Genomic DNA, 10422 nt, shown 5'->3' on the forward strand with positions numbered 1-10422 from the left:
CCCCTCATCAATAAATAAAAGTGAAAAACACCATACAGGACAACCAAACCAAAACTAAAACCCTCTCTTAAATTCATAGTTTTGTGTATGTTTTTAATCTTTAATTCTTTATTAGTTAAGGTATTACAAATGTGTCCTCATCCCCCCCATTATAAATTCATAGTTTTAAAATAAAAATGTAAGTACTTTATCCTTCTTACTTACCCATATTTAAAAACATCCAACATTCTAACCATTGGCTCAATTATTTCAAGCATTATTCCATATAGCACAACCCTGGTTACTGAATTAAATACAGTGCAAGGTTGGGCAAAACTAGATTCATAGCTGTTGGTATGGAAAATAATACAATAAACAAATAATACAAGAACTCTTTTGCATACTCAATATTTAAGAGGAGTCAAGAACTGATAAACAGCTTCATGGAACACACTCTCTAACTTGAGTGGGACACTTTAAGGTAGATCTATATTCTGTCTTTTCTACCTATAAGAGTCGTTGAGCTAAAAAGAAACCAATTATCAAACAATTTTCTAAAGGCTCCAAAGAATTCAGAAGGTTTAAGTTTAATAAGGATAGACACAGCCCTGTGTTTAAATAGGGCTTTAATGTATAGGTAGCTTGGACATTGTCTAAGCAACCACCAGGCACACTATGACACACGATTTGAATTTGAGCCATAGGATGGCAGATGCAGAGCAAGCAGTCCTGACGCTACTAAAAGATGCAAAGGCTGACTAATGTGCTTTAAATATGACACTGCGCTTCTGGTTTTATAACAAGACAGATCATAAAATCTAAATCAGTCTAGATATATAAACTGACCAAGCCTTGATTCTTTCTTAAGATTTTTTTATTGGTTTTTAGACAGAGAGGAAGGGAGATGGAAAGAGAAACATCGATGTGAGAGCAAAACACTGATAAGCTACCTCCCACATTCCCCCCACTGGGGATCTAGCCCCACAACCCAGGCAAGTGCTCTGACCAGAAATTGACCCGGCAACCCTTCAGGGCTCGAACTGAGCCACACTAGCCAGGGCAAAACTTGATTTTTATTTTTATTTTATTAAATACTGGAGGCTTGGTGCATGAAATTCATGCACTGGGGGGAGGAGGGTGTGCCTCAGGCCAGCCTGCACCCTCTCCAATCTAGGTTCCCACGGGGGATGTCCAACTGCCGATTTAGGCCCTGATCACAATCCAGGACTGCTGGCTCCCAACCACTCGCCTGCCTGATCGCCCCTAACTGCTTCTGCCTGCCAACCTGATCACCCCCTAACCAAGCCCCTGCCAGCCTGATCAACACCTTAACTGCTCCCTGCCGGCCCGATTGCCCCCAACTACCCTCCCCTGCCGGCCTGGTCGCCCCCAAGTGCCCTCTCCTGCTGGCCTGGTTGCCCCCAACTGCCCTCCCCTGCTGGCCTGGTCACCCCTAACTGCCCTCCCCTGCTGGTCTGGTCGCTCTTAACTGCCCTCCCCTGCAGGACTGGTCCCCCCCGCAACTGCCCTCCCCTGCCGGCCATCTTGTGACCACATGGGGGCAGCCAGCTTGTGACCACATGGTGGCCACGGAGCCAATCAAGCCTTCTTTTTTTCTTTTCACAAGCCTTGATTTTCAATAAAAATCTGTATGTCCACCAAAGAAACAAAAAGTCCCAATTAAGGTTGCCATGAGGTCTGCAGCACAGTAGAAAGAACTTGTATAAAAGTAAAAATATTTTTATAATCACTTTACCTTGGCAATTGAACCCACAGCTCAGAGTTCACAGAATGAAAGCAAACCAAGAGCAGATTAGGGGTTGGGGGGACTGGGTGAAAAAGGTGAAGGGATTAAGAAGAACAAATTGGGCCCGGCCAGTGTGGCTAAGTGGTTGGGCATCAACCTATGAGCCAGGTCAGGGCACATGAACAGGTTGCGAACTTGATTCCCAGTGTGGGGTGTGCATGAGGCAGCTGATCAAAGATCCTTTCTCATCACTGATACTTCTCTCTCTCTTTCTCCCTCTCTCTTCCCCTCTGAAATCAAGAAAAAATATATTTGGGGGAGGGGGAAGGAGTACAAATTGGTAGTTACAAAATAGTCACAGGGATGTAAAGTACAGCATAGACAAATATAGCCAAGAAAATTTTGATAACTATGTATGGTACCAGAGGGGTACTGGAAATACTGGGGAGAACACTTTGCAAAATATATGATTGTCTAATCACTGTTTGTACACCTGAAACCAATACAAAGTAATACTAAAAGTAAGCTGTAATTGAAAAATAAAATATTAAACCTGTGTTATTGGTTTAAAAAAAAAAGAAAACCAGCTAGTCATTGTTGGGACATCTGAGATAACAGAGTTAGAAATTAGAGAGCAAATGTTTGCATTACCTTTCTGGTTTACTTAAGTCCTTATATCAATACACCACAAGACGAAAGGAACCAGCGAACTAAAAATAAAAGTTAACTACCAGACATGTTGTTGCTTTAATCTTCACAGAATACAGGAGAGCTGGGTCTGTGAGTGGCATGCTGCTTAGGCAGTGCTTCAGATAAGAGGACCATTTGCTTATTTCCAGGAAGTGCATATTCACAACTCTAATAGTGATAATGATGATAGTAGTAATAATAATAATAATAATAATAGCATTTACTAAGTGCTTACTTCACACCAGGCACTGTACAAAGGACTTAATATGTAACACAGTAACCCTCACGAAAGGCCTGTAAGATGGTGTTATCCCCATTTTACAAAGACAGAAATAGCTACCCCACAATCTCAGTGAAAAATAATGAAGGAACATGTTCTGAATGGACCAAAGTTCCTTTAAGTGTCATGGTAAACATGACTTCTAACCTAAGTCATGAAATATAAAATAACTATCTGGGAACTAGGTCCCTCCCCACCAAAATTTGTTCTTTCAATTAGTTATGAATGAGCTCCCCTGGAATCTCCTCAAAGAGAAGGGTATGGTTCCTACAAAGAAAGTATGCCCAGCTACAACTACATAAGTTACCCATCTCAAATTACCTGTGATGATTTTATACTAATTTTAAGAAACTAGTCTAGCATCTCGGGTACTGAAAGGCTAAGAAGGAAGAAGTATGGCTGAAAAATAAGCAGTTCCTCACTCCAATAACTACGAAATAGAGAAAAACATGCAACAAAGCATTTTTTTCAATGCTGATTCCCTTTCCCACTAAAACATCATCCCCACCCTACCATATCACTGCTCCCTCAGACAGTCAAGTTAAACTGTCTCATCAGCCAGACATAATAAGACTACACAGAATTCCACATTCCCTTCCCCATCTCCTTCCCCCACAGGCAAGTATCCCTTAACCTAGTGGTCGGCAAACTCATTAGTCAACAGAGCCAAATATCAACAGTACTTCTTCAAAATAGACTCGCCCAGGCCGAAAACCAACTTCTGCGCATGGGCCACAAAGTTTCAATCGCACTGTATGTGCGCACCCGCACGTGGTATTTTGTGGAAGAGCCACACTCAAGGGGCCAAAGAGCCGCATGTGGCTCGCGAGCCACAGTTTGCCGACCACGGCAACCCGTAAGGGACCCCATGAGACTTGCAACCAGGGGAGCAATGGGCAGCAGCAGCTCGTCCCAGGCTAACCCCCTGAACCTGTCCCCAAGGCCCCCTTTTCTCTGACTTCCAGGTGAGCCAGAGCAGCCCAGCCTAGGCACTATTGCTCCTTCTATGCCCTTCGTTGTGTCACTGCCCTGAGTTTTTGCTGTGGTCAATAAATTCTTGCTTGCTTTCCTAAAAAAAAAAAAAAAAAAAAAAAAGGAAACTGGTCACATTTCCAAGTAGATATAATCCCCGAAGCAAAAGGCCAGGTAGCTTTCCCCAGGAACTTAAAAAGAGTTTTTGTTTCCCTAGTTATAAAATATGCAGGTGCTCTAAAAGTAAATGTAAGGTAGAATTGTCTAAATCTGCCCAATTTTCTGTAAACATTAGGACTTTGTAAATGCTGACAATAAATTCAGATAAAATGAAGAAAAGATTCCTAGAGAAACACCTAAAAAATTAACACTTAAAATAGGGAGTAAGTCTATAATTTAGTAAGCCTTAAATGGTTATTTGCTTCAAGAGACTACCTATCAATATCCAATTAAATTCCTTACCAAGTTATTTTAGGTAGCCAATAAATCTTCCAACTATTACATACAATTTATCTCCTAAAATGGCTAGCTTCCTCAGAACAGAGGCTGTTTATAAACTACAACTTGCTTATCTATACTCTTCTCCTACAGACACACACCCAACATCATTTGAGCCATTTCTCTGAGAGATATGGCTGCTTTTCAAGTTTAAAAACTGCTTCCCAATTGAACTAAGAATTGAAAACAAAACAAAAATTTTAAACCCTGCTTTCTTTTTATTTATAACAATGCGGCCAGTAGTTGGTTGGTCTGTCATTTTTATAATGTACAACTACAGAATGTCACATGCAATTAGAGAACACATTTAGGGCCGAAAATGCTTTCCAACTTAAGCAAGATATATTTATAGATCGTCAAACACAAGTAGCTTCAAGAGCAGTAAAATTTTTCTGCCCCATAGCCATAGCCCACTAACATATACTCTTCCCCCCTTTTCTTCAGTTTGGATTAAAGCATAACCTCTTGCAGGAAAAGAGCCTTTCACTGGCCGGTGTTTTGTTGTTATTAATCCTCACCAGAGAATATTTTCTCCATTGATTTTCAGAGAAAGTGGAAGGGAGAGAGACAGAGAAACATCAATGTGAGAGACATCGATTGTTGCCTGCACACATCCGACTGGGGCCGGGATCAAGCCGGCAACCAAGGTATGAGGCCCGTGCCCTTGTCCGGAATTGAACCCGCAACCCTTCAGTCTGCAGGCCTATGTCGACAATAAATTCAGATAAAATGCAAAACCAGCTAGGGCCTAGCTAGTGTTTTGTTAAGCTATTCTAACCTGCTCTGAGAGGCCTCAGAACTCTGTAATGGCCCCTGGCAAGGCTGGACTTCCCAGCCAAGTTCAGTTTTTAAAAGAAGTTCAAAGATTCTTCCATCATCTTAGAGCTATACTGGTCTCTGGAAACCAAATCATTCATTTAATTTCATTAAGTTTTTAACATCCTATTATGCATGGTTTAGCACTCAGCTGAATTCCATCTCAGTGCGTGTCTAATATTCTGAACTGTTATCAATCAATACTACTTTAAATTCCTGGCTAAGCAAGATCTAGATCAAGACACTGAACTCTAACCAAGTAGCTTAATTATTTTCAGTGTTCCAGCACTACAATAACAGTATGTAAGTATTTTTCAATAACAAACATGCTTCCTAACTAAAAACTTTCATTTATAAAACCTGTCAGGGTATTGCTCTGGCCGGTGCGGTTGAGTTGACTGAGTGTTGTCCCATGTACCAAAAGGTTGCTGGTTCAATTCCCAGTCAAGGCACATGCCAGTGTTGTGGGCTCAATCCCCAGTAGGAGGTGTGCAGGAGGTAGCCAATCTATGTTTCCCTCTCTTCCTCTCTCTCTAAAATCAATAAACATATTCTTTAAAAAAAAAAAAAATGCCAGGGTATTGAAATGATTTAATTGGGATTTTCTTCAAAATAATCTGGTTGGGCCCTAGCAGGTTTGGCTCAATGGATAGAGCATCAGCCTGCGGACCAAAGGGTCCCGGGTTCAATTCCGGTCAAGGGCACATACCTCGGTTGCAGGATCCTCTCCTGCCCAGGCCCTGGTCAGGGCTCAATCAGGAGGCAACCAATCAATGTGTTTGTCTCACATAGATGTTTCTCTCTGTCTTTCCCTCTCTGTCCCACTCCCTAAAAATCAATGGAAAAATATCCTCAAGTCAGGGGAAAAAAAATCTGGTTGGGGGAGGGGAGCTGTAACTGGGGATATAGAAGAAAGAAGATTGGCCATGAATTTATTAAACTTTTCTTTCTACTTCTGTATATGTTTGGAATTTTTCATAAGTTACACACATACTTCAAGATACCCATTTCCTGGCAAAATGCTCACCTTCTGAGTATTTCCCAACAATCTCCCATTTCTCTAAACATAGATCCCCTGCTTCAGAAGTGCTATTTCCAATGCTTGAAAAATGTCCTACTGTGACAGATTTAAGCTATTAACCCATAAAGGATCCTAACAGATGGTTCAATGGGTAGGACGATGCAGGCAGTTTTCAACTCTAGGATCTTCCTAAGAAATTCTATAACGTTATAGAAGCAAATGCCTGAGACGCTGAACACAATCAGAAGTAGTTTTCTCAAAACAAACTGTACACTCTTTGAATAAATCTAGCTTCTAATCTGTTCTAACTGAAATGCTGGGAGACTAGTAAAATGCAGTAAAAGTTGTACTATCCCGGCTTGCAGTGGGTAGGTACTCACTGCCTTCTTGTCAACACAGCCCACATATCATTCCAGCAACAGGGAAGGAGTCCAGCAATATATACCAAACGAACAATTCCTCCCACAGCCTCTGTATAACATCAGTATAGTAAGAAAAGTAAAATAAAGCCAGTGTAACAGGAAAGTATGCTCCCTGGTTCTAACCTTTTTAAGTGGAAGAAACATAGGCTTTCCCTCCACTAATATTAACAATTCCATAGTTTTACCTAAACCACTTCTGCCATTGTCAGACAGCTATTTTAAAAGTCAAGCGCAGCAAAATGCTATAATGTCTACTAAAAGATAGTAAACTACTGGAGTAAATTACTGTAACAAAGACCTGTTTTCCTTTCATTCCTCAGGACATTACAGATGACATTAAATCTATATTACTTTTTTTTAAAGAAACTTGTTTATTGGGGGGCAAGAGGATACAAGCAATATAAAAATCAAAAGTTTATCTGGCTTTATTGGCTTTTCTTTCTCTTGGTCAATGGGGTGGGATTTTATTTGTACATTTTTTTAAGGGTCCCAATCTGTTCATGAAATCCTTATATAGGGGGAAGCTGTGGGGCACATTGGGAGAACTCTTATCAGGGCAAAATAACTGCTCACTTCCTTCCCTTCTGTTTCATGTGTACTATGAAATAGTCATTGCATGTGATGGTGAGTCCAGCGATTAGCGAAAAGAAGCTCTGGAAGCCCACTCTGTCGTCTCAGCACTGGTCCAGGTCCTTCATTATTTTGTCTACAGCCAGAGGGTTTTTTTTGATTTTCCAAAAATCCAGGGAACTCCTTTTCCATGAGTACTCTTAGGTCCTCCTTTGTTAAGTAGCCTTTATCCCCAGTAAACTTATGAAACGTGAACATCATGGTTTCCATAGCGTGTTCCATTTGAGACAGTATTTTGGTGAGGTCTTGGTGGGAGGTATAGCAGGATCGTCGGCTGCTGGGATGCGCAGCCAGTCTAAATCTATATTCTTAAAGGTTAAACACTAGATACTGATATAAACTGAAAACTTACTGTTTCTCCATATCTTCTGAAGACTTTTAAAAAGTCACATATTGGCTGGTGTGGCTCAGTGGTTGAGGGATGACCTATGAACCAGGAGGTCATGGTTCAATTCCCAGTCAGGCATATGCCCAGGTTTCAGACTCAATCACCAGTTGGGGGCATGCAGGAGGCAGCCGATCGATGTTTCTCTCTCTCTTCCTTCCTCTCTCTGAAATCAATGAAAACATTTTTAAAAATTCACATATTGTATTAAGGACGGTGATTACTCAATCTCATGGAAACTAAGCCTTGTCTGCATCTCCTTAGGAAAGGATTAGGTACTATAACATTAGAATTCAGATATGTGGTATTACTACCATCCAAGGAGAGAAAATTCAACTTTGACTGGTAACCTTTGAGCAAGCAAAACCTTGCTTGATAAACTTGGTCATTCCATTCAAAATATAAAATTCAGCCTTTTGGCAGGAACTGCCATCTTCCAGTAATTTGCCAAAGTGACTAACACAAAGGGAAAGAGAAGAGGCACCTGCTATATGTTCTCTAGGCCTTTTAGAAAAGATGGAATTGTTCCTTTGGCCACATATGTGCAAATCTACAAGAAAGGTGATAATGTGGACATCAAGGGAATGAGTGCTGTTCAAAAAGGAGTGCCCCACAAATGTTCCCCTGGCAAAACTGGAAGAGTGAACAATGTCACCCAGCATGCAGTTGGCTTTTTTGTGAACAAGCAAGTTAAGGGCAAGATTCTTGCTAAGAGAATTAATGTACGTATTGAGCATATTAGGCAGTCTAATAGCCAAGATAGCTTCCTGAAACATGTGAAGGAAAATTATCAGAAAAAGAAGGAAGCCAACGAGAAAGGTACCTGGGTTCAACTGAAGCGTCGGCCTGCTCCACCCAGAGAAGCACACTCTGTGAGAGCCAATGGGAAGGAGCCTGAGCTGCTGGAACCCATTCCCTATGAATTCATGGCATTGTAAGTAGAAAAAATAAAGATGACTTCTGTGCTGATAAAAATGTTTCTCTTAATTGAGTAGAAGTGTGGTGTCCCTTCCCCCAAAGAATAATTAAAGAAAACTTTGTGACCTTAAAAAAAAACAACCCATAAAATTCACAGTAAACTGCCACTATGGCGAGAACTTAATCCTTCTGAGCTTAGGAAATAAAAAATGTGGTACAAAATAAACCCCAATACTAGATCTAAACAGCCTAAGCATACATTCCATTAGCCAGAAAAAGACAATATCTTAAAGAGACAATTAACATTTACTGAGTGCCTACCATGTATCAGGCAATTCTGCTTAATGCTTCCCCTGCCATCTCATTTAAAATGTAAATTAACCCCTGAGGTAGCTCCCATAATGACAAGTTACAGATTGAAAACTAAAACAAAGATCAAACACTTGCTTATGACCACAAATATAAAAAATGTCAAGGCAACAATATCAACCCAGGTCTGTCCATTCTGGAGTCCAGGAATCAAACTATTCTGTGGATATCATTATCATGAGAATCTTGAAGAAACTCAACAAATAATCCAACATTTAAACTTGGAAATAAAACAGACAAGTTCAGCTTTCTTCTCCAAGATCAACTTCAAAGTTTATGTAAAATAAATAAGCTATTTGTATAAAAGAAAGAAATTCTGCATTGAAAGAGTGAATTGGCGAGATGACTTTTATAGTCCTTTAAACTCGTAAATCTCCAAAATTAATTCCAAGTGGTCAGAATTAGAATTACATTTATCAGGATTAATACCACAGATCCAATAATCTCAGGCAGTTTACTTCATGATATCAGCCCAGATTACTCCATTCAAACCTCATTTTCTGATATTTTTGTCCAGATTTCTCTAATATTTTCTTCTCATTTGGTAATTTATTTCCAATTTTCATTAACAGGTATCTTAACTGCTGCATCCAAGTATACATAGAAAAATTAAAAGGGCAAATCTGAACTAAATGCTCCAAACAGAAAATGTTCTACAATGTAGGGAAGTAACTTATATCTTGCAACGAAGGGGTTAACATAATCCATTCCCATGTCTAAGTACTTTCACAACAACACTACTCATTTATTAACACCAATGTGTGCAAAGCTCCCATCATTTCCGAACCTCAGGTTGTTCAAGAAATTGTACATTCACCTCATCAGACTCAGGAGAAAGCAGTACTAAGTATTACGTTAACAGTAATTTTCTAGCTTAATATTTTTCAACCCAAGCAGAAGGACTTGTAGACTTAAGTATATGCCAACGAGTAGAAGTTGGGAGTGAAACATTCATTAAATGAACCAAAACCACGAAACACCATTTTCCAATTCATACAAAACTTTATCTGCACAAATATTTAAAAATTTTGAGAACTTTATGAATAAGAGTCTTCACATGATGGGCTTGAGACTTCTGAAGCTACTTTTAAAAAATGCCATAGTCATGTTTCTGAAGCCATATGCTAAGCCCGCAGGAGTGTTCACCAATGAACCAGGAGGGTAAATCTGGATCACACCTGAGAGGATGCCCTGGCCCCTCTCCAATCCAGCCTCCAAATCTTCCATCTCTCGTGTGAAGACGAATGTCACTCTGTCAACTTGACGGTTTCCGGTCGCTGTGGACTGCCTCGTTTCTGGTCAGTAACTGCCGGCCCTTTCAGCACTCAGTTCACCCTTTCACCACAGGGTGTGGGCAGGGAGGCGAAAAGTTATTTCGCTTTACTATTTCTCTTGCGTTAAAAAGTTAAACTTAAGCCACAATAGTTCCCTTGTCTAATTGTACCAACTCTATAACCGGGCCTTCGGGGACATGAATGAATGACTGGCTCTGGGGAGACAGGCGCTCGAACAGGCGGGCGCGTGGCGAGGTGTCCCATATGGGACAAGCCCGGGGCTCCATCCCCACGTCGCCAGCCTCATCGCGGCCAGAGGCTCCGGACCACGAAGTTTGCACGTGGGCCGCCCCGCCGCTGCTGTCACCTCCCGTCATCAGTTGGCGGGTGGGATGCAGGCCGGGGCGCGGACCGACAAAGG

The 10422-nt window shown here is 40.9% G+C and overlaps 1 protein-coding gene and 2 pseudogenes across 1 annotated transcript in view; 1 reads left to right on the forward strand and 2 right to left on the reverse strand.

Moving 5' to 3' along the window:
• Positions 1 to 7479, reverse strand: part of EIF3J (eukaryotic translation initiation factor 3, subunit J) — a gene marked incomplete at its 5' end in the record, with an annotated part of 22014 nt that extends 14535 nt beyond the window's left edge. The window contains one exon of the mRNA XM_014548748.1: positions 7408 to 7479. Coding sequence (XP_014404234.1) covers positions 7408 to 7479 — 72 coding nt within the window. The remainder of the gene's footprint in view (positions 1 to 7407) is intronic.
• Positions 6777 to 7364, reverse strand: LOC102239247 (annotated as a pseudogene).
• A 404-nt stretch (positions 7480 to 7883) lies between the features above and the next one.
• LOC106728023 lies at positions 7884 to 10415 on the forward strand (annotated as a pseudogene).
• The last annotated feature ends 7 nt before the right edge of the window (positions 10416 to 10422 follow it).

Source organism: Myotis brandtii, unplaced genomic scaffold (assembly GCF_000412655.1).
Source record: "Myotis brandtii unplaced genomic scaffold, ASM41265v1 scaffold521, whole genome shotgun sequence".
Lineage (NCBI taxonomy): Eukaryota > Metazoa > Chordata > Mammalia > Chiroptera > Vespertilionidae > Myotis > Myotis brandtii.